The sequence below is a fragment of the Pseudophryne corroboree genome, chromosome 1, assembly GCF_028390025.1.
Source record: "Pseudophryne corroboree isolate aPseCor3 chromosome 1, aPseCor3.hap2, whole genome shotgun sequence".
NCBI classification, from domain to species: Eukaryota; Metazoa; Chordata; class Amphibia; order Anura; family Myobatrachidae; genus Pseudophryne; species Pseudophryne corroboree.
This window is the reverse complement of record NC_086444.1, coordinates 367,491,124-367,516,558: the sequence shown is the minus strand read 5'-3', so window position 1 is coordinate 367,516,558 and position 25,435 is coordinate 367,491,124. Positions and strand designations below refer to the sequence as shown.

General features: G+C 46.6%; 1 protein-coding gene across 10 annotated transcripts in view; it reads left to right on the top strand.

Annotated features, from left to right (window-relative positions):
• KLHL22 (kelch like family member 22) overlaps nt 1-23,985 on the top strand; it is a 181,668-nt gene extending 157,683 nt beyond the window's left edge. For all 10 annotated transcript variants that reach the window (XM_063913022.1, XM_063913024.1, XM_063913021.1 and 7 more), the window contains 2 exons: nt 10,774-11,007; nt 22,648-23,985. In XM_063913022.1, coding sequence (XP_063769092.1) covers nt 10,774-11,007; nt 22,648-23,025 — 612 coding nt within the window. In that variant the 3' untranslated portion in view covers nt 23,026-23,985. The remainder of the gene's footprint in view (nt 1-10,773; nt 11,008-22,647) is intronic.
• Nucleotides 23,986-25,435: the final 1,450 nt, after the last annotated feature.

The window sequence follows — 25,435 nt, the reverse complement described above, 5'->3', positions numbered from 1 at the left end:
CTGTAGGGTGCAGGGCGCTGGGGGGGGCGCCCTGGGCTGCAATTGAGATACCTTTGGCACAAAATCATACATATATACAGTCTAGCACTGTATATATGTAAAATCCCCCGCCATTATTATACACTGAAAGCGGGACAGAAGCCCGCCACTGAGGGTGCGGGGCCTTCTTCCTCAGCACACCAGCGCCATTTTCCCTTCACAGCTCCGCTGGAAGCACGCTCCCCAGGCTCTCCCCTGCAGTATCCAGGTACAAGACGGGTTAAAAAGAGAGGGGGGGCACATAAATTTAGGCGCAAATCGATACAGACAAGCAGCTATTGGGGAAATCACTTATTAGCAGTGTAAATCCCTGTGTTATATAGCGTTTTGGTGTGTGCTGGCATACTCTCTCTCTGTCTCCCCAAAGGACTTTGTGGGGTCCTGTCCTCAGTCTGAGCATTTCCTGTGTGTGTGTGTGTGTGTGTGTGTGTGTGGTGTGTCGGTACGGCTGTGTCGACATGTTTGATGAGGAAGGTTACGTGGAGGCGGAGCAAGGGCAGATAAGTGTGGTATCGCCCCCGTCGGGGCCGACACCAGATTGGATGGATATGTGGAAGGTCTTAAATGACAATGTAAACTCCTTACATAAAAGGTTTGATGACGCTGCAGCCTAGGGACAGCCGGGGTCTCAGCCCGCCCCTGCCCAGGCTACTCAGAAACCGTCTGGGGCTCATAAACGCCCTCTAGCTCAGATGGTTGACACTGATGCCGACACGGAGTCCGACTCCAGTGACGACGATGATGAGGCACATTTACAGTCTAAAATGACTAAGGCCATCCGATACATGATTATTGCAATGAAAGATGTATTACACATTTCTGAGAGTAACCCGGTTAATACCAAAAGGGTTTATATGTTTGGGGAGAAAAAGCAGCCAGTGACTTTTCCCCCATCTGATGAATTAAATGAATTGTGAAGAAGCGTGGAGTTCCCCTGATAAGAAACTAGTGATTTCTAAGAGGTTACTGATGGCGTACCCTTTCCCGCCAACGGACAGGTTACGTTGGGAAACATCCCCTAGGGTGGACAAGGCCCTGACACGCTTATCTAAAAAGGTGGCCTTGCCGTCTCAGGATACGGCCGCCCTAAAGGAGCCTGTGGATAGAAAGCAGGAAGCTATCCTGAAGTCGGTGTATACTCACTCTGGTACTCTACTGAGACCTGCTATTGCTTCAGCCTGGATGTGTAGTGCTGTAGCAGCGTGGACAGATACTCTGTTAGACGACATAGATTCCCTCGACAGAGATACTGTTTTGCTAACCCTGGGCCATATCAAAGACGTCGTCTTATATATGCGAGATGCTCAGAGGGACATTTGCCTGCTGGGATCTAGAATTAATGCTATGTCCATTTCTGCCAGGAGGGTCTTATGGACTCGGCAATGGACAGGAGATGCTGATTCTAAAAAACACATGGAGGTTTTGCCTTATAAGGGTGAGGAATTGTTTGGGGACGGTCTGTCGGACCTCTTGTCTACAGCGACAGCTGGAAAGTCCACTTTCTTGCCTCAGGTTTCCTCACAGCCTAAGAAAGCACCGTATTATCAAATGCAGTCCTTTCGTTCCCAAAAAGGCAAGAGGGTCAGGGGTGCATCCTTTCTTGCCAGAGGCAGGGGTAGAGGTAAGAAGCTGCACCATGCAGCCAGTTCCCAGGAACAAAAGTCCTCCCCTGCTTCCACTAAGTCCACCGCATGACGTTGGGGCTCCACAGGCGGAGCCAGGTGTGGTGGGGGCGCGTCTCCGAAACTTCAGCAGCCAGTGGGTTCGCTCACAGGTGGATCTCTGGGCTATACAAATTGTATCTCAGGGATACAAACTGGAATTCGAAGCGACTCCCCCCCGCCGTTACCTCAAATCAGCCTTGCCAGCTTCCCCCATGGAAAGGGAGGTAGTGCTGGCGGCAATTCACAAGCTGTACTCCAGCAAGTGATTGTCAGGGTCCCCCTCCTTCAACAGGGAAGGGGTTACTATTCCACAATGTTTGTGGTACCGAAACCGGCCGGTTCGGTGAGACCCATTCTGAATTTAAAGTCCTTGAACACTTATATAAAGAAATTCAAGTTCAAAATGGAATCGCTCAGAGCGGTGATTGCAAGCCTGGAAGAGGGGGATTTTATGGTGTCGCTGGACATAAAAGATGCTTACTTGCATGTCCCCATTTACCCACCTCACCAGGAGTACCTCAGATTTGTGGTACAGGACTGTCATTACCAATTCCAGACGTTGCCGTTTGGCCTGTCCACGGCACCGAGAATATTTACCAAGGTAATGGCCGAAATGATGATACTCCTTCGGCAGAAGGGAGTTATAATTATCCCGTACTTGGACGATCTCCTCATAAAGGCGAGGTCCAGGGAGCAGTTGTTGATCAGCGTAACACTCTCTCAGGAAGTGTTACTACAGCACGGTTGGATTCTAAATGTTCCAAAGTCGCAGCTGATTCCTACGACGCGTCTGCTTTTCCTGGGCATGATTCTGGACACAGAACAGAAGAAGGTGTTTCTCCGGTGGAGAAGGCCCAGGAATTAGCATCTCTGGTCAGGGACCTCCTGAAACCAAAACAGGTATCGGTGCATCACTGCACGCGAGTCCTGGGAAAGATGGTGGCTTCATACGAAGCCATTCCCTTCGGCAGGTTCCATGCGAGGATCTTTCAGTGGGATCTGTTGGACAAGTGGTCCGGATCGCATCTTCAGATGCATCGGCTGATCACCCTGTCCCCAAGGGCCAGGGTGTCTCTTCTGTGGTGGCTGCAGAGTGCTCACCTTCTCGAGGGCCGCAGGTTCGGCATACAGGACTGGGTCCTGGTGACCACGGATGCAAGCCTCCGAGGGTGGGGGGCAGTCACTCAGGGAAGAAACTTCCAAGGGCTGTGGTCAAGTCTGGAGACTTCTCTACACATAAATATACTGGAACTAAGGGCCATTTACAACGCCCTGAGTCAAGCAGAGCCTTTGCTTCAAAACCGGCCAGTGCTGATTCAGTCAGACAACATCACGGCGGTCGCCCATGTAAACCGCCAGGGCGGCACAAGAAGCAGGATGGCAATGGCGGAAGCCACAAGGATTCTTCGATGGGCGGAGAATCACGTGCAAGCACTATCAGCAGTGTTCATTCCGGGAGTGGACAACTGGGAAGCAGACTTCCTCAGCAGACACGACCTCCACCCGGGAGAGTGGGGACTTCATCAAGAAGTTTTCCAACTAATTGCAAACCGATGGGAACTGCCACAGGTGGACATGATGGCGTCCCGCCTCAACAAAAAGCTAAAACGTTATTGCGCCAGGTCAAGGGACCCTCAGGCGATAGCTGTGGACGCCCTAGTGACACCGTGGGTGTACCAGTCGGTATATGTGTTTCCTCCTCTTCCTCTCATACCAAAGGGGCTGAGAATAGTAAGAAAGAGAGGAATAAGAACAATACTCATTGTTCCGGACTGGCCAAGAAGGACTTGGTACCCGGAACTGCAAGAAATGCGCACAGAGGACCCATGGCCTCTGCCTCTCAGACAGGACTTGTTGCAAAAGGGCCCTGTCTGTTCCAAGACTTACCGCGGCTGCGTTTGACGGCATGGCGGTTGAACGCCGGATCCTAGCGGAAAAAGGCATTCCTGATGAAGTTATTCCTACGCTGATAAAAGCTAGGAAAGATGTGACAGCAAAACATTATCACCGTATATGGCGGAAGTATGTTGCTTGGTGTGAGGCCAGGAAGGCCCCTACGGAGGAATTCCAGCTGGGTCGATTCCTGCACTTCCTACAGTCAGGGCTGACTATGGGCCTAAAATTGGGGTCCATAAAGGTCCAGATTTCGGCCCTATCCATTTTCTTTCAAAGAGAACTGGCTTCACTGCCTGAGGTTCAGACTTTTGTAAAGGGAGTGCTGCATATCCAGCCCCCTTTTGTGCCACCAGTGGCACCCTGGGATCTTAACGTTGCGTTGGATTTCCTGAAATCACACTGGTTTGAGCCACTTAAAACCGTGGAACTAAAATATCTCACGTGGAAAGTGGTCATGCTGTTGGCCTTGGCATCGGCTAGGCGGGTGTCGGAATTGGCGGCTTTGTCATGTAAAAGCCCATATCTGATCTTCCATATGGACAGGGCAGAATTGAGGACTCGTCCCCAATTTCTCCCAATGGTGGTGTCATCGTTTCATTTGAACCAACCTATTGTGGCGCCTGCGGCTACTAGGGACTTGGGGGACTCCAAGTTGCTGGACGTAGTCAGGGCTTTGAAGATATATGTTTCCAGAACGGCTGGAGTCAGGAAGACTGACTGACTCGCTGTTTATCTTGCATGCACCCAACAAGCTGGGTGCTCCTGCTTCAAAGCAAACTATTGCTCGCTGGATCTGTAGCACGATTCAGCAGGCTCATTATGCAGCTGGATTGCCGCATCCAAAATCGGTAAAAGCCCATTCCTCGAGGAAGGTGGGCTCTTCTTGAGCGGCTGCCCGAGGGGTCTCGGCATTACAGCTTTGCCGAGCTGCTACTTGGTCGGGTTCAAACACATTTGCAAAGTTCTACAAGTTTGATACCCTGGCTGAGGAGGACCTTGTGTTTGCTCATTCGGTGCTGCAGAGTCATCCGCACTCTCCCGCCCGTTTGGGAGCTTTGGTATAATCCCCATGGTCCTTACGGAGTTCCTAGCATCCACTAGGACGTCAGAGAAAATAAGAATTTACTCACCGGTAATTCTATTTCTCGTAGTCCGTAGTGGATGCTGGGCGCCCGTCCCAAGTGCGGACTCTCTGCAATACGTGTATATAGTTATTGCTTAACTAAGGGTTATTGTTATGAGCCATCCGTTTTGGTTGGCAAATCTACATCATATATAGTCCTAGAGGCTATATAGATGTAAAACTACCCCTGCCAGTATTCCAGAAAAAGCGGGAGAAAGTCCGCCGAAAAACGGGCGGGGCTTCTCCCTCAGCACACTGGCGCCATTTTCTCTTCACAGTGCAGCTGGAAGACAGCTCCCCAGGCTCTCCCCTGTAGTTTTCAGGCTCAAAGGGTTAAAAAGAGAGGGGGGGCACCAAATTTAGGCGCAATATATGTATACAAGCAGCTATTTGGGGAAAAATCACTCAGTTATAGTGTTAATCCCTGCATTATATAGCGCTCTGGTGTGTGCTGGCATACTCTCTCTCGGTCTCCCCAAAGGACTTTGTGGGGTCCTGTCCTCAGTCAGAGCATTCCCTGTGTGTGTGCGGTGTGTCGGTACGGCTGTGTCGACATGTTGGATGAGGAAGGTTACGTGGAGGCGGAGCAGAGGCCGATAAATGGGATGTCGCCCCCTGTGGGGCCGACACCAGAGTGGATGGATAGGTGGAAGGTATTAACCGACAGTGTCAACTCCTTACATAAAAGGCTGGATGACGTAACAGCTGTGGGACAGCCGGCTTCTCAGCCCGCGCCTGCCCAGGCGTCTCAAAGGCCATCAGGGGCTCAAAAAACGCCCGTTACCTCAGATGGCAGACACAGATGTCGACGCGGAGTCTGACTCCAGTGTCGACGAGGTTGAGACATATACACAATCCACTAGGAACATCCGTTTCATGATCTCGGCAATGAAAAATGTGTTACGCATTTTCTGACATGAACCCAAGTACAACATAAAAGGGGTTTTATTTTTGGGGAGAAAAAGCAGCCAGTGTTTTGTTCCCCCATCAGATGAATGAATGAAGTGTGTAAAGAAGCGTGGTTTCCCCCGATAAGAAACTGGTAATTTCTAAAAAGTTACTGATGGCGTACCCTTTCCCGCCAGAGGATAGGTCACGTTGGGAGATATCCCTTAGGGTGGATAAGGCGCTCACACGTTGTCAAAAGGTGGCACTGCCGTCTTAGGATACGGCCACCTTGAAGGAACCTGCTGATAAAAAGCAGGAGGTGATCCTGAAGTCTGTATTTACACACTCAGGTTATGTACTGAAACCTGCAATTGCCTCAGCATAAATAGTGCTGCTGCAGCGTGGTCTGATACCCTGTCAGATAATATTAATACGCTAAGACAGGGATAATATTTTGCTAACATTGAGCATATTTAAGACGTTGTCTTATATATAAAGGATGCACAGAGGGATATTTGCCGGCTGGCATCCAGAATTAATGCAATGTCCATTCTGCCAGGAGGGTATTAGAAACCCGGCAGTGGACAGGTGATGCTGCCTTTAAAAGGCACATGGAGATTCTGCCTTATAAGGGTGAGGAATTGTTTCGGGATGGTCTCTGGGACCTCGTATCCACAGCAACAGCTGGGAAGAAAAATTTTTACCTCAGGTTTCCTCACAAAAGCCTAAGACAGTCCTTTTCGGCTTCAGAAAAGCAAGCGGGTCAAAGGCGCTTCCTTTCTGCACAGAGACAAGGGAAGAAGGAAAAAGCTGCACCAGTCAGCCAGTTCCCAGGATCAAATATCTTCCCTCGCTTCCTCTGAGTCCACCGCATGACGCGGGGGCTCCACAGGTGGAGACAGGTGCGGTGGGGGCGCGTCTCGGGAACTGCAGGGACCAGTGGGCTTGCCCACAGGTGGATCCCTAGGTTCTGCAAGTAGTATCACAGGGATACAGGCTGGAGTTCGAGGCGACTCCCCCTCGCCGTTGCCTCACATCAGCCTTGCCTGCTGCCCTCCTAGAAAGGTAGTACTGGCGGCAATTCACAAGCTGTACTTCCAGCAGGTGAAATCAAGGTACCCCTCCTTCAACAAGGCCGGGGTTACTATTCCAAAATGTTGTGGTACCGAAACCAGACGGTTCGGTGAGACCCATTCTAAAATTGAAATCCTTGAACACTTATATACGAAGGTTCAAGTTCAAAATGGAATCGCTCAGGGCGATTATTGCAAGCCTGGAAAATTTCAGGGTATCACTGGACATCAAGGATGCTTACCTGCATGTCCCTATTTACCCTCTTCACCAGGTGTACCTCAAAATTGTGGTACAAGATTGTCATTACCAATTCCAGACGTTGCCGTTGGTCTGTCCCCGGCACCGAGGGTATTTACCAAGGTAATGGCCGAAGTACTTATCCCGTACTTGGACGATCTACTTATAAAGGCGAGGTCCAGGGAGCAGTTGTTCGTCGGAGTAGCACTATCTCGGGAAGTGCTACAACAGCACGGCTGGATTCTGAATATTCCAAAGTCGCAGCTGGTTCCTACGACGCGTCTACTGTTCCTGGGTATGGTTCTGGACACAGAACAGGATAAAAAGGGTTTCTCCCGGAGGAGAAGTCCAAGGAGTTGGCGTCTCTAGACGGAGACCTCCTAATACAAATACAGGTGTCGGTGCATCAATGCACGCGAGCCTTGGGAAAGATGTTAGCTTCTTACGAAGAATTTCCATTCGCCAGGTCCCATGCAAGGATCTTCCAGTGGGTTCTGTTGGACAAGTGGTCCGGGTCGCATCCTCAGATGCATCGGCGGATAACCCTGTCTCCAAGGGCCAGGGTGTCGCTGTGGTGGTGACTGCAGAGTGCTCATCTTCTAGGGGGCCGCAGATTCGGCATACAGGACTGGGTCTTGGTGACCACGGATGCCAGCCTTCAAGGCTGGGGGGCAGTCACACAGGGAAGAAACTTCCAAGGCCTATGGAAAAGTCAGGAGACTTCCCTACACATAAATGTTCTGGAACTATGGGCCATTTACAAGGCCCTAAGTCAGGCTAGACCCCTGCTTCAACACCGGCCGGTGCTGATCCAGTCAGACAACATCACGGCGGTCGCTCATGTAAACCGACAGGGCGGCACAAGAAGCAGGATGGCGATGGCAGAAGCCACAAGGATTCTCCGATGGGCGGAAAATCATGTGTTAGCACTGTCAGCAGTGTTCATTCCCGGAGTGGACAAATGAGAAGCAGACTTTCTCAGCAGACACGACCTCCACCCGGGAGAGTGGGGACTTCATTCAGAAGTCTTCCAAATGATTGTACACCGTGGGGAAAGGCCACAGGTGGACAGGATGGCGTCCCGTCTCAACAAAAAGCTACAAAGATATTGCGCCAGGTCAAGGGACCCTCAGGCGATAGCTGTGGACGCTCTGGTAACACCGTGGGTGTACCAGTCGGTGTATGTGTTCCCTTCTCTGCCTCTCATACCCAGGGTAATGAGAATAATAAGAAGGAGAGGAGTAAGAACTATACTCATTGTTCCGGGTGGCCAAGAAGAGCTTGGTACCCAGAACTCCAAGAAATGATCTCAGAGGACCCATGGCCTCTGCCGCTCAGACAGGACCTGCTGCAGCAGGGGGCCTGTCTGTTCCAAGACGTATCGCGGCTGCGTTTGACGGCATGGCGGTTGAACGCCGGATCCTGAAGTAAAAGGGCATTCCGGAGGAAGTTATCCCTACGCTATTTAAAGCTAGGAAAGAAGAGAACGCAAACCATTATCACCGCATATGGCGGAAATATGTTGCGTGCTGTGAGGCCAGTAAGGCCCCAAAGGAGGAATTTCAGCTAGGTCGATTTCTGCACTTCCTACAAGTCAGAGGTGACTATGGGCCTAAAATTGGGTTCCATTAAGGTCCAGATTTCGGCTGTATCGATTTTCTTCCAAAATAGAACTGGCTTCACTGCCTGAAGTTCAGACTTTTGTTAAGGGAGTGCTGCATAGTCAGCCCCCGTTTGTGCCTCCAGTAGCACCGTGGGATCTCAACGTAGTGTTGGATTTCCTGAAGTCGCATTGAGTTGAGCCACTTAAATCCGTGGAGCTACAATACCTCACGTGGAAAGTGGTCATGATGTGGGCCTTGGCGTCGGCCAGGCGTGTATCAGAATTGGCGGCTTTGTCGTGCAAAAGCCCTTATCTGTATTTTATATGGATGAGGCGGAATTGAGGACTCGTTCCCAATTCCTTCCTAAGGTGGTAGCAGTTTTTCATGTGAACCAACCTATTGTGGTGCCTGCGGCTACTTGGGACTTGGAGGATTCCAAGTTTCTGGACGTAGTCAGGGCCCTGAAAAGTATATGTTTCCAGGACGGCTGGAGTCAGGAAACCTGACTCGCTATTTATCCTGTATGCACCCAACAAGCTGGGTGCTCCTGCTTCTAAGCAGACTATTGCTCGCTGGATCTGTAGCACGATTCAACTTGCACATTCTGCGGCTGGACTGCCGCACCCTAAATCTGTGAAAGCCCATTCCACGAGGAAAGTGGGCTCTTCTTGGGCGGCTGCCCGAGGGGTCTCGGCTTTACAAATTTGCCGAGCTGTTACTTGGTCGGGTTCAAACACTCTTGCAAGAGTCTACAAGTTTGATACCCTGGCTGAGGAGGACCTAGAGTTTGCTCATTCGGTGCTGCAGAGTCATCCGCACTCTCCCGCCCGTTTTAAAACTTTGGTATAATCCCCATGGTCCTTACGGAGTCCCCAGCATCCACTTAGGACGTTAGAGAAAATAAGATTTTACTCACCGGTAAATCTATTTCTCGTAGTCCGTAGTGGATGCTGGGCGCCCATCCCAAGTGCGGATTGTCTGCAATACTTGTATATAGTTATTGCCTAACTAAAGGGTTATTGTTGAGCCATCTGTTGAGAGGCTCAGTTGTTATCATACTGTTAACTGGGTATAGTATCACGAGTTATACGGTGTGATTGGTGTGGCTGGTATGAGTCTTACCCGGGATTCAAAATCCTTCCTTATTGTGTCAGCTCTTCCGGGCACAGTATCCTAACTGAGGTCTGGAGGAGGGTCATAGTGGGAGGAGCCAGTGCACACCAGGTAGTCCTAAAGCTTTCTTTAGTTGTGCCCAGTCTCCTGCGGAGCCGCTAATCCCCATGGTCCTTACGGAGTCCCCAGCATCCACTACGGACTACGAGAAATAGATTTACCGGTGAGTAAAATCTTATTATTTTCTATACTTCACTGACAGACATGATAGTTAGATAGCCTTTGTTCTAATATTATCAGTGGTACACTGGACACCCTTATGAAGCACTGTGTAACATGAATTAACCCAATTTCCCAATAAGCATATATTTTGGTAGCTTTGCAACCTTTGATCATTTATTTGAAAGGAAAGTTATAGTGGTATATTTACTAAATGTTGATTTTAATTTATTTCCTTCGATTTCAGATCGATTAAAATCGATCTTAATCAAAGTTGGGCTTCCAAGGCTAAAATACACATTTACTAACAGATGATTTTTTTATATTCACTTTTAAATGGTAGTAAATGTGTGTTTTAGCCATGCAAACTCAACATCGATTAAGACTGATTTGAATTGATCTGAAATCAATTGAAATTGACCTTTAGTACATATACCCCATAGTGTCCATATCACAGTGAAGCGCAGTGGCCTCTCTGTCCTTCATGCTTTGCAGTCACTGGGCAGACTTTTTTTCTTCTGGCAGAAGACGCACTCCACCATCTCCTAAATGGAAGTAAAGTAGTTGACTTGCTATTGAATTAATAGTGCCCTGTATTTCATTAGAACACATGGATGTGGCTTTATGACTATATTCTCTACTTCTCTCTCTCTCTTTTCTTGACATTCAGACTCATACCAGTATAGACTTAAACTTGAGATCTAAGTTATGTGCAGCTGAATCCAAAAGGGTTCATGTAAGACTTACTGTATTCAGAAGTAGATTTGCCGTAAGTAACCCTAATAGAACTTACTCCTTAGAGAGGAGGATGAGAGCCGCATCTTTTATACTGTAAATATCTTTTATAGCACAATCATTTTCTTCCATATTTGTATTTTAGATGATAAATCTATTAACTGTTGCTGTCCATCTGCAGGTACATGCGCATGCCGGGTCAGCTTTGGATGGTAAAATGTACATTTCTTGTGGAAGAAGGGGAAATACTTATCTGAAGGAAACTAGCTGTTATGACCCAGGGAAGGATGAGTGGACACATGTAGCCTTGGGGCCGGTGAGAAGAGCTTGGCACGGTATGGTGGCACTTCTGGAGAAACTTTATGTCATAGGAGGAAGCAATGATGATGAGGGCTTTCGACAAGATATCTTGGAGGTAAATACAATAGAGTGATTAGGTTCTCCTGCCATCACTGCTGCTGAGATGTAATACTACAGTAGAAAGGTTCCTACCTATTGGTGCTTTACAAATGCGTTTTGCAGAACGCATTTTTTTGTGTGTGTTTTGTGCGTACATGAATCAGGAAAACCTACAATGATGTTCTCATCAGTAATAAAAATTAGCATCTGGTGTGAATTTTCTAACTTTGTATAGAAGCTGAGCCATCCTACTGTATCATCTTTATGTTCAGTTAATAATTTTGTCCTAGATTTAGCTTTACCTTGACCTTTGCAACCTGACATCACAGTTTATTAGTATAGATGCGGCATTTATTTGGCAGCATCTTGAAATGGGTTTGATATGATCAGTCCACATTCAGATGTCGACATTCTGGTGTCAGTATGTTAAATGTTTACATTCTGAAAGTGTTGACATTTTAACCATGTTGACCCTGTTTTTTTTTTTTTTGTTTTTTTTTACTGCTTTGTCCCCGAAACAATTATGCCAACACACTACACAGTGAAGCAGGCCAATCACCTGATTATTGCCAAGTTGGCCCTATAATTGTATAGTGTATACCTCTCTTAACATGGTATTGATCACTGTTAAATTCAGGTTTCATAGCTATATTGTTAACCGCTGAGGGGGACTTGGAGCAGGTTTTCATGGCAGCTCTTTAAGCTATGATCACCCAGGGACCTCGGTTATAGGCTGCCCTTTACTTTTGTGGGAAACACACACTTATCCATGGATCTATAAAAATGCTCTCCTTTATGCAATAATCTGGTTGTTAGAAATCTAGTGACATCCTTATGGCTATACGATGGGTGTGCAATAAGTTTCCGAATGCACAAAAAGTATTTTATTTACAAACAAAGTGAACATTACAAGTATTTACCAGAGGAGTCTATGCAAAGTTGCATGTGCTCAAACTAATTGGCGAAGCAGCTGGATCAGTGCCTGGCCAGCATGTTGCTGCACCAAGTACCCTCAGCCTCCTTCTGCTCTTAAGTCAGCTGATGGGGCACCAAGCGTGCAGAAACCTTACTAAGGCCAAGCTTTTCATGGTGTATCAAGTGGATGGATCCTGATGAGATGCCTATCTCCTGTAACTGGACCACAGTCACCCTGGTGTCCACCTGAACTATGGCCCTCATGGCAGCAATGTTGTGTTTCGGGTTGGTTCTTCCTCCCAAAAAAGCAGCTCACTGTTGGTCAAAACTATCCTGAAGTCACAGATCACTCTTGTAGTTGTAGAAGATCATGGCTCTCCAGTGGCCTCTGTTGCGCTCCATAACGAGTTTATGAAGGAAGTGAACATGCTGACTTCTTCGGTGTGCAGTGCTGCTTATATATAAGAACTTTAGTCAGAAATTACATTTCACAACCAGATACTCAGATTGTGTCTACCTATGCACTGCACATTCAGAAACTTATTGCACACCCTTCGAATCAGTAGCACCCTGGACAATCACTGAAAGCATGGTCCCAGGCATAGAGTACCAGTTGTATACAAATGTCTGCTGAGGCCATTGCTGACAGGAAGGAGTGAAATAAGTAGAGCTTAAGTAGTTTAAAAATAAATAATAGGATTTTAATACCTACCGGTAAATCCTTTTCTCTTAGTCCGTAGAGGATGCTGGGGACACCAAAAGAACCATGGGGTATAGACAGGATCCGCAGGAGACATGGGCACTTTAAGACTTTTAAAAGGTGTGTGCACTGGTTCCTCCCTCTATGCCCCTCCTCCAGACTCCAGTTATAGGAACTGTGCCCAGGGAGACGGACATATTTCGAGGAAAGGATTTATTGTTAAACTAAGGTGATATTCATACCAGCACACACCTCAAGTACGCCGCACAACGTGGTATTCAACAGAACACAAGCCAACGGCATGAACAATTTCAGCAACAGGCTGACTATAAACAGAACACAACAGGTGTGTAACCATAACTAATAACTGCAGATACAGTACGCACTGGGACGGGTGCCCAGCATACACTACGGACTAAGAGAAAAGGATTTACCGGTAGGTATTAAAATCCTATTTTCTAATACGTCCTAGAGGATGCTGGGGACACCAAAAGAACCATGGGCTTATACCAAAGCTTTAGAACGGGCGGGAGAGTGCGGATGACTCTGCAGCACTGATTGACCAAACTTGAGGTCTTCATCGGCCAGGGTATCAAACTTGTAAAACTTGGCAAAAGTGTTCAAACTCGACCAAGTAGCCGCTCGGCAAAGCTGTAATGCCGAGACCCCTCGGGCAGCCACCCAGGACGAGCCCACCTTTCTAGTAGAATGGGCCTTCACCGATTTCGGCAACAGTAATCCGGTCGTGGAATGAGCATGCTGAATCGTGTTACAAATCCAGCGTGCAGTGGTCTGTTTGGAAGCAGGACACCCAATCTTGTTGGGAGCATACAGGACAAACAGCTTCGGTTTTCCTAACCCGAGCCGTTCTGGCGACACATTTTCAGAGCTCTGACCACATCCAAAGATTTTGACTCAATGAAAGCATCAGTAGCCACTGGCACCACAATAGGCTGGTTCATGTGGAAAGATGAAACCACCTTCGGCAGAAAATGCTGCCGAGTCCTCAACTCTGCTCTATCTTCATGAAAGATTAAATAAGGGCTCTTGTGAGACAAGGCCACTAACTCAGACACCCGCCTTGCGGACGCTAAAGCCAACAGGATGACCACTTTCCAAGTGAGAAACTTCAACTCCACCGTCTGTAAAGGTTCAATCCAATGCGATTGAAGGGACTGCAACACCACGTTAAGATCCCATGGTACCACAGGGGGCACAAATGGAGGTTGGATGTGCAACACACCTTTCACAAAAGTTTGAACTTCTGGAAGGGAGGCCAATTGTTTTTGAAAGAAAACCGAGAAGGCTGAAATCTGAACCTTAATTGAGCCCAACTTTAGGCCCGCCTCCACACCTGCTTGTAGAAAATGGAGAAAACGTCCTAGCTGAAACTCTTCCGCAGGCGCCTTCTTGGATTCACACCAAGACACATATTTCCTCCAAATGTGATGGTAATGTTTAGACGTTACTCCTTTCCTGGCCTGAAGAAGTGTGGGAATGATTTCACTGGGAATACCCTTTCGGGCTAGGATCTGGCGTTCAACCGCCATGCCGTCAAACGTAGCCGCGGTAAGTCTTGGTATACGCACGGCCCCTGCTGTAACAGGTCCTCGCGTAGAGGAAGAGGCCAGGGTACTCCTATGAGTAACTCCTGAAGATCTGGATACCAGGCCCTCCTTGGCCAGTCCGGGACAATGAGGATTGCTTGAACCTTTGTTGTTCTTATGATCTTTAGAACTTTTGGAATGAGAGGCAGTGGAGGGAATACATACACCGACGGAAACACCCATGGTGTCACCAGCGCATCCACTGCTATTGCTTGAGGGTCCCTGGACCTGGAACAATATCTCTGAAGCTTCTTGTTGAGGTGCGACGCCATCATGTCTATGTGAGGAATACCCCAATGACTTGTCACTTCTGTGAAGACCTCTTGATGGAGGCTTCACTCTCCTGGATGGAGATTGTGTCTGCTGAGGAAGTCCGCTTCCCAGTTGTCCACTCCGGGAATGAAGATCGCTGACAGCGCGCTTGTATGCTTCTCCGCCCAGCGGAGAACCTTTGTGACTTCTGCCATTGCCGCTCTGCTTTTTGTTCCAGCCTGGCGGTTTATGTATGCTACTGCTGTCACATTGTCCGATTGGATCAGCACGGGCAGATTGCGAAGAAGATGTTCCGCCTGCACAAGGCCGTTGTAAATGGCCCTTAACTCCAGAACGTTTATGTGGAGATAAGATTCCTGGCTTGACCATCTTCCTTGGAAGTTTTCCCCTTGCGTGACTGCACCCCATCCTCGGAGACTTGCATCCGTGGTTACCAGGATCCAGTCCTGGATCCCGAACCTGCGCCCCTCCAGGAGGTGAGAGCTGTGTAGCCACCACAGGAGTGATATTCTGGTCTTGGAAGACAGGATTATCTTTCGGTGCATGTGCAGGTGGGATCCGGACCACTTGTCCAACAGGTCCCACTGAAACACTCTGGCATGGAATCTGCCAAACTGAATGGCCTCGTAGGTCACCACCATCTTCTCCAGCAACCAAGTGCACTGATGGATTGACACTCTTGGTGGTTACAGAATTTGTTTGACCAGGCTCTGAAGTTCCTGAGCCTTTTCTACCGGAAGAAAAACTCTCTGTAGTTCTGTGTCCAGTATCATCCCTAAAAATGACAACCTCGTCGCCGGAATCAACTGTGATTTTGGCAAGTTCAGGAGCCAACCGCGTTGTTGAACTGTCAGGGACAGGGCAACGTGTTTTTTTTTTTTTTGTTTTTTTTTTTTACCAACTGGTCCCTGGATCTCGCCTTTATCAGGAGATCGTCCAAGTACGGGATAATTGTGACTCCTTGCTTGCGAAGTAGAACCATAATTTCCGCCATTACTTTGGTGAAAATCCTCGGAGCCGTGGACAGACCAAACGGCAACGTCTGTAATTGGTAAATGACAATCCTGAATTGCGCACCTCAGGTAAGCCTGATGTGGAGGATAAATGGGAACATGTAAGTAGGCGTCTTTTATGTCCACCGACACCATAAAATCCCCTTCCTCCAGACTGGAGATCACCGCTCGGAGAGACTCCATCTTGAATTTGAATTTTTTTAGGTAGAAATTGAGGGATTTCAGGTTTAGGATTTGCCTGATCGAGCCATCCGGCTTTGGGACCACAAAGAGGCTTGAATAAAAGCCTTCTCCCTGTTGTGACTGGGGAACCCTGACGATAACCTGATTTTATTTTTGACACAACTTTTGTATGGCGTCGCAAATTACCTCCCTGACCGGAGGAGAAACTGGCATGGCCGATTTGAAAAATCGGTGAGGGGGGACGCCTTGAAACTCCAGTTTGTACCCTTGGGATATTATTTGTAAAACCCATGGGTCCAGGTCCAAACGAATCCAGAACTGACTGAAGAGTTTGAGACGTGCCCCCACCGGTGCGGACTCCCAGAGCGGAGCCCCAGCGTCATGCGCTGGATTTGACAGAAGGCGGGGAGGACTTCTGCTCCTGGGAACCCGCCACAGCTGGTGATCTTTTACCCTTTCCCCTTCCTCTAGCAGCAAGGAAGGAAGAACCTCGCCCTTTCTTGTATTTATTGGGCCGAAAGGACTGCATTTGATAGTGGTGTGTCTTCTTTTGTTGCGAAGGCAGATAAGGCAAAAATGATGACTTAATCAGCGAGGCCGTCACCAAACAAGACACCACCTTTGTACGGCAGGGATTCCATATTTTTCTTATAGAGTCAGCATCAGCATTCCACTGATGAATCCACAATGCTCGTCTAGCTGAGACTGCCATGGCATTGGCCTATGATCCCAAAAGGCCAATATCCCTCACCGCTTCCTTTAGGTAAGCCGCAGCATCCTTGATATAACCCAGCGTCAAGAGGATGTTATCCCTATCTAGGGTATCTATATCGGATGACAAGTTATCTGCCCACTTTTCAATAGCACTACTCACCCACGCAGAGGCAATGACCAGTCTGAGTAGTGTACCTGTGGTCGTATAAATGGATTTTAACGTAGCTTCCTGCTTACGATCCGCAGGGTCTTTAAGGGCTGCCGTGCCAGGTGACGGAAGAGCCACCTTTTTAGACAACCGCGATAGGGCCTTGTCCACAATGAGGGGTGACTCCCACTTTTCCCTATCCCCAGAGGGAAACGGATAAGCCACCGGAATCCTTTTGGGAATCTGAAATTTTCTGTCAGGACTTTCCCAGACTTTAGCAAATAGAGTATTCAGTTCATGAGAGGGAGGAAACGTTATCTCAGGTTTCTTCTCCTTATACATACAGACCCTTTTATCTGGCTCTAATCTGGAATCACTATAGTCGACACTGGAATCAGTGTCCGTGTCGGTATCAGTGTCAGCCAACTGGGTAAACGTACGTTTCTGTGACCCCGAGGGGGCCTGAACTTGTAATAACATATCTTCCACAGATTTCTTCAATGCCTGGGTCTGAGACTCAGACTTGTCTAATCTCTTACTAATACGAGCTACATTAGCATTCAAAGCATTCAACACATTTACCCAATCAGGAGTCGGCGATGCCGACATGGTCACCCCCACCGTCTTTTGCGTCTCTAATACAGCCTCCTCCTGTGAAGAGCACTCAGCCTCAGACATGCCGACACGTGTAATAAACACCCACACACACACTGTGCTTATAGGGGACAGACTTACAGAAAGCCTGTCAGAGAGACACAGAGGGAATTTGCCAGCTCACACCCCAGCGCCAAATCAATGGGTCTGAAGCGATTACTAAAATGCCCCAGACCTATAGCGCTTTTTATATTATATTATTGCACCAAATGACATGATAATGCCAATAAATCTGATACTCTTCTAGCTGACGCCATAGCCAGTAGAAAGAGAACTTTAGCTGTCAACCATTTAAGATCCACTTTATTAAGTGGTTCAAACAGGGCAACTTGAAGGGCTTTCAGGACTAGACTTAAGTCCCAAGGTACTGTAAGAGGAACAAAAGGAGGTTGAATGCGCAACATTCCCTGGAAAAAAGTACGCACATCCTGTAAATTGCCAATATCCTTTTGGAACCATACAGTCAATGCCGACATTTGCACTCTCAAGGAAGCCACCTTCAAACCTTTATCCATTCCTGCCTGAAGGAATGCTAAAACCCAGGAAATTCTGAAAGACTTAGGGTCCATTTTCCGTTCACTGCACCAATATAGGTTTGCCATATTCGGTGATAAATGCGAGCTGAGGAAGGTTTCCTTGCTTTGAGCATAGTTTAAATTACCTGTTGTGAGAATCCTCTTGACTTCAGGATAGAGGTTTCAAGAGCCACGCCGTCAAAGACAGTCAATCCAGATGTCTGTGATAACATGGACCCTGCATCAGTAGATCTGGACATTGAGGGAGCAGAAGTGGAACATCCATCGACATCCTCTGCAGATCTGTGTACCAGTTTCTTCTGGGCCAAGCCGGAGCTATTAGTATCACGGCACCTTTTCCTTGCTTTATCTTTCTCACCACGCTGGGTAATAGGGTGATTGGAGGAAACACATAAGCCAGATGAAAATCCCATCTCACCGACAGAGCATCCACAAAGATTGCTCTGGGATCCTTTGTTCTTGACCCGTATGTGAGCACTTTGTTGTTCAGCCGGGTCGCCATGAGATCGATCTCTGGCAACCCCCATTTGTCTACTGGAGTCTGGAAGACCTCCGGGTGTAGAGCCCATTCTCTTGCCTGAATGGCGTGTCAACTGAGAACGTTCGCTTCCCAGTTTAGGACTCCTGGAACGAACACTGCGGACAAGGCTGGATGATGAAGTTCTGCCCACTTTAGTATGTGACTTGCCTCCTTCATCGATTTTCGGCTGCGAGTTCTTACCTGATGGTTGAGGTACGCTACTGCCATCGCATTGTCCGAGTGGATCTAGACTGGTTTTCCCCCGAAGAATGTCCTAAATCAGTGCCATGTATATGGCACGAAGTTCCAATATATTTATTGGCAGGCAACTTTCTTCCTTGGTCCATTGCCCCTGAAAACACAACCTTCCTGACACTGCTCCCCAGCCCTGGAGACTGGCATCTGTCGTAAGAATTTCTCAATCTGATATCCAAAAGGGTCTCCCCTTGTCCAGATGGGATGTCTGTAGCTACCAGGCTTCTTACGTCTTACTTACCTTCTTACTTCTATCGTAAGAACCATAGTCTGTGTTTTTATCGTCTGATGCAACCCATTCCATTTGGCAAGAATCAGATGCTGCAGAGGCCTCGAGTGGAATTGTGCATACTCCAACATGTCGAATGTTGACACCATCAAACCCATCACGCGCATTGCTGTGTGAATGGATACCTTTTGACTGTGTAACAAGTCCTGAATCCTTGACTGAACCTTGGATATCTTGTTCAGAGGTAAAATTACTCTCTGAAGACTTGAATCCAGTACAGCCCCCAAGTGAGTCATCCATTGTGACGGTACCAGAGACGATTTTGCCCAATTTATGAGCCACCCATGGTTTTGCAGACACGTTATTGTCTGTTGCAGATGACATAAGAGCATTTCCTGCGTCTGTGTCAGGATTAAAAGATCGTTGAGGTATGGAAATATTCTTATCCCCTGCTGGCGGAGATAAGCTGTGGCTAACCCAAAAGGTAGGGCCTGGAACTGAAAATGCTGTTGGAGGATAGCGAACCTGAGATAGCACTGAGGGGACAGTGTTATAGGAACATGTAGGTAAGCATCCTGTATATCCATGGATACCATATAATCCCCTGGCTCCATGGCCAAAATTATGGAACGTAACGTCTCCATGTGAAACCGAGGTACCCAAATGTATTTGTTCAGTACTTTGAGATTGAGCATGGGCCAAACTGACCCATTCGGCTTCTGAACTAAAAACAGGTTGGAGTAAAAACCCTGTCCTCGTTGTGCAGGAGGAACTGCAATGACTACTCCTGAGTGAAGCAATTTCTGAACTGCCTCTAACAAAGCCCTGGCCGTCCTACCCGAGATGGGCTGGTACAAAAAAAAACATTGAGGAGGGTGTTTCTTGAAGGCAAAAGCATAACCTAGAAATACCGCTTCCTGCATCCAGGCATCTGTTGTAGACTGCTGCCAGATCTGTGCAAACTGAAGAAGTCGGTCCCCCAGGTGGAAACACGCACCATCAGGCTGATGGTTTATTATATTTTTTCCCAACCAGTCCTCTAGTAGCCCAATGCTTTTTAGTCTTACCAGGCTTGTTGTATTGGGGCTGCTTGCCATCACTTTTTCCTTTAGCTTTTCCTTGAGACCGAAAGGACCGAAAAGCCGGAACTTTAGGTTTGAAATTGTATGTGGAAGGAAACTTGACCTTCTTGGAGTCTGCTTCTGACTCCAGAATATCTGTCAATTCTTTACCAAAAAGAATATCTCTAGAAAAGGGCAGATTCCAAAACCTTCTTAGATTTTGAATCCGCTTTCCACATACGTAGCCAAACTGCTCTGCGAGCAGCTATTGTTGAAGCTGATGCCCTGGAGGCAATAGTACCCATATCCAATGCTGTTTCTTCCAAGAACATTGCAGACTGTTTTATATAAGCTATATGGGATTTTTGCTCTCTAGAAGCTATTGAAAAATCCCCCTCCAGTGCATCAGCCCAGGCAGCCACTGCCTTTGCCATCCAAGCTGAAGCCATGGCTGGCCTTATGACTGCCCCGGACAGGGAAAAAATGTTTTTTAGAAAACCATCCACTCTCCTATCCGTTACATCATTTAATGATGTTGAAGGTAAAGGTAATGTAGATTTTCGCACTAATCAAATTACATGCGTATCTACTTTAGGAGCCACCTCCCTTTTTAAACAATCCCCAGCTGGAAGAGGATAATTGGAATTCCATTTCTTAGGAATTCTAAACTTCTTATTTGGCGTAGCCCAAACCCAAATTTTCGTCTGCTGATCTGACCCAGGAAAGTCAGTCTTAACTGTTTTGGGACGTTTAAACACAGGTGCTTTTTAACACAGGCTCTGCTGAATCCTCTAAGGATAGAATGACTTTTATTACTTTAATTAACTTGGCTATATCCACTGAGCTGAGACCTTCTTCCTCCTCTTCGTATGCCGAAGTAGAATTTATTAAGCTTTCATCTTCCGATGAATCCCCATCTGAATCATGTATAGCCTGTGAGGGTGAAGATTTACTTATCACCGTCTTATCGGGTTGTTTCTTTTGAGAGGCTGCTGCTGAAAGTGATACACAATAGGTGGGGAGCTGCATGTAAGGGCTAATAGTGTAACCTATCCCTGGTACAGTAGTTGGAGGAATTATCCGTTCAGCTATACTGGATAAAGTCTGTGCAAACAAAGCCCAAGGTGGATCCATCTGCACCTGAATCTGCATTGTATTTTTTATTATCTCCTGGTGAAAGCTAAAACAATTTGCACACAAACCATCCTGAACCAGATCCTGAGAGGATAACACAGGTTTGCAAGACAAACATGATATGAGTGTTGGTGTTGCTGTGAGTTTACCTTCCTCACCTTTGCCGCTCTTAGACATGATAAATAATCAACACTTCCACAGTGTAATACACAATTTGTGACTGTAATCACATAAAACTTCTTAAAGTGACATACAATCCGACTTTACCCGAGCACCAGCATTGAGGATCGGAATAAAGAAACTGACAGAAATATAGTAAAGTCCGCAATCACACTAGCAGTCAGTCACATGTTATACATTAGTATAATAATCAATATGAGCATATCATCAACTACAACTACAATTTAAGTATGTAGGAGAACATATTACTGCATCATGATTAAACAGAAAACTAACGTATTTGGACGCAATTGCGAAAGAAACAACAATAAATGTATACAGACTCATATGCAATAGACACTTATCTAAATATTCATACTGAAAATGGTAGATAGAGACTTAGTGCTGTATTACCTGTACTTGGTAGAGTGGGATACAGGGAGACTCGCCTCGCTTCCAGGCCCGATCAATACGTTAGCGAATGCTGAGTGGATCCAGACGCTAGTAGTGTACACTGCCACTCCATGAACCTATAGTGAACACAGACGCTCAGTGAACACCAACGCACCAGTCACACAGCTGCCTATGCTGCGACTGGGTCCCTTCGTGTACAGCGTCTGAGACTGAAGCAGGAAACCGTTCATGGCGGGAGTCTCCGAGGAAACTGGTCATGAACCGGTGGGAGGGGTGACCAGGAGAGCGTCTGACTCCCCACTGCTGACATCAATCCTAGGGATTGCGACCTCATACTATTCCTGGAGCCTCTCCTAAGGCTTACCGCTGGTGCACCCGTGGTGGCAGCCGCGTCAGCGACTGTTTGGTAGTCCCCTCCCAAAACAGTGCAGCTGTGTCCGTATTCCCCTACTAAGCGGAACCAATGCCTTACCTTCTTCACGTGCTCCGGCTACTTCCTGGTAACGTCTGCTGGACCTGCTAGTATATCCGACACAGACGCCTGCCGAAACAGCATTATACTCGTTGTTAAGCGTTGTCGCGACCGGGCGGAGAGTTGTTGGACCGACTGTTTCTAAGGTACATATAAGACGCTGTTTAGAAAGATCACGCAATAAAAAATAGTAAGACTATAAAAATAAAATAAGAAAGCTTAGGGCTACTAAAAACTAGCAGCCCTCTGACCATGGTCCGGCTCCTGCCGCACCAAACACAAAACTGATTTGCCTGAGCAAGGAGGCGGGGATATATGGACAGGCCCGTTGCATGCAGGGAGGCCAGAAAAGCTTTGACTGATTGGTGCAAATCCGCTGTCGCTTCATCATATCCCATTGTTATCCTGTGGATAACCTGTGGACCCTGCCGGAGAAAAACCTGTAAGGGTCGCAAAGTTGTACCATCTACTAGATATTTGCTTCATATTGCCTGCTAAATACAAGGTATACTGTAATTTGGTGATTTAATTTCATACTGAGACCTTTCCACCTGTAATGTAAAACATGAAGATACTAAACTACAAATGTAATGTTTCTATCACAGATTATAACAATGTATTTATCTTGAAAAAATCGTATACGATATATTCTATATACTTATCTTCTAGGTGGCTTGTTATAGCCCAAAGACTGACCAGTGGTCGCTAATGAGCCCTGTTCCTGCAGGGCACGGAGAACCTGGCCTTGCAGTTCTAGACAGCAAAATGTATGTCCTAGGAGGCAGATCTCACAACCAAGGAGAGCGCATGGATTATGTACATATCTACAATGCAGAAAAGGACTTATGGGAGGAAGGACCTCAGCTGGAGGATGATATTTCTGGCATGGCAGCGTGTGTCTTGACTCTCCCCAGATCTGTACTCATAGATACCGATGTCTGGACGCAGGAGATGTACATGCAATACATGCAGCATGCGCTTGACAATGCATCTGAAGGTAACAGTGCGTCTGACTGGGAGGACTTGGACAATTCTGGGGAAGACTGACATCTCCTGGTAACACTGGTTTCTGAGCATGTGATCAGTGCATCCTGCCACTATGTACAAGATAAGTGCAATCTTCATGCCTGCCCTTTAAGAATTTATCTTACCCCTCTTTGATACCTCACTCCATATTTTTTCATGATTATGCAAATCATTCACTTTGTGGAGAATCTTACTGTACAAATAATTGAGTAAAAGTCAATTCTGTTTTTACGAGTGTACAGTGCCATTTTCCCACAGTCATGCTTTCTTGTTTTTCTCTGCCTGGAATTCAGCTATTTATTCATGTTCCATATTCCTAACGCCATGCTAAAAAACAACTTCCTGCAGACCGATTCTTACACCTTGTACTCTGACCTTAAGAACAAAAAGCTCTTGCATAATGTTTAAGAAAAAAGTGCCAAATGCAAACAAGGAAATGCAATGTTAATTGCTTTAACTTTCTGGCATTACTAACAAGTGTCCCGTTTGTTGCACAGTGTAGTGTGCATTGCAGAGGTAAAATGGATTTAAGAATGTTGTCTATAATAACCCCACATGAACAGTCTCTTGCAGTCATCACACACAACCTGATTGTTCTAGAGCCACACATAAAATGCAATAATGGTTGTACTGTATTTGATGCATGCAGTTCAACAGTCCTACACGTAACATACATGTGCAGTAGCTACATACATGCAGTTGCACACATAATAATACAGCCTCAAACATATAGTTATACTGATGCCTAAATAAAGTTCTCCTTGACCATGTTGTTAAAGCTAGGCACCCATCTGCCTTTTTATAAATACAATTTTCACATTAATACACTTATAAACATAATACTTGTACACATTGTGCGTTCCCCACCAAAATTATTGTAGTGTTTGTGTGGGGAACCTGCTTAGTTGCCCTCGCTGTACAGCCCACTAGGGCACGGTTTATTTTTGTTTAATTTTTAAATAAAGATTTGTTTTTCTTCTCTTTTGTGCTAAATATCTTATTTTTGTCTGTACATGCTTTATATAATGCATGTATCTTCAACCTGCTGCCTTCCAGCTGCTGTGGAACTACACATCCCAGCATGCACTGCCTCTGTTTTAGCATGCCTTAATAGTAAAACTGTGGCAGGGTATGCTGGGATGTATAGTTCCACAGAAGCTGGAGGGCCGCAGGTTGAAGACCCATGATATAATGAGAAAAGTGTTAATATGCAATCAGTCCAGTAGGTATTGTTTAACACAGGCATTTGAAATTAGTATTTTTGGGGTTGCGTGTACTGTAGACTTGACTCTTAAGGGCCCTACACACTTATAGATAACGATGCTAGATATGAACAATATTGTTCACAAAGGAACAATAAATCGTTCATATCGACCAGTGTGGATATACCAACGATGAACGATGCACGTCCCTGCAGTCGTTCATCTTTAGTTTATCCTCGTTTATACATACAAGCCAATTTGGACGATATAGATGTAATGTACTGTCATATCGTCCAAATCGGCCATAGATATCGTCCAGTGTGTATGCAAACTGTGTAAAATTGACCACGATAATATCGTTGGTTGTTAAAATTGCCCAGTGTGTAGGGCCCTGTACTCTTGTTTGTAATATCATGTATGAGTCACTATATGATATTATATTGTGCCACAGGGTATTCAGATCCTTAACTTACTAAAATACATATATGGATCTGCTGTTTTGCACTTATTGGCCCTGATTCTAAGTTGGGCAAAGCAGTAGTGTCGGTCACAGTGGATTGAACTGCTTACAGATGGAAGATTTCAGTTTACCACTGATCTTCTTTTGGCTGCATGTATGTGTGTGTTATGTATTATGTGTCTGTGTGATTATACAGTAATCCTGACACCACTCGGTACCCCGGCGCCAGAACCCTGACCAGCGCCCCGAAGGTAAGTATTCGGGTTAGGGCCTGGGATGGGGGGGGTTAGGGTAGGGAATTGCATTCAAGCCCGAAAGCTTGCTTAAGAAGCCTGTATCCATGTGTCTTTACTACAAAAAAAATCAGACAAGTGCTATCCTTCGGAATTGGTATTTATTTGCATATATGCACCGTGGTAGATGTAACATGCGAAGGAGGGTGCCTGCCATTTGGATCGATTTTTTATATATATATATATATATATATATATATATATATATATATATATATATATATATATATAGTCCCATTGATCCGGCTCTCCTGTAGCTTCATAACTGCACCGGGTGCCTGCGTAATTCGTAGAATAGATAGACAGCAGACGTGGCACTCCAAGTGACTTAGAAAATAACAGCTCTTAGACAGGCAGATGTGTAAAATACGACGTTTCAATGCCGCTTTATTTGGGCATTTTTCATATACCTGAGGAAAATGCCCAAATAAAGCGGCATTGAAACGTCGTATTTTACACATCTGCCTGTCTAAAAG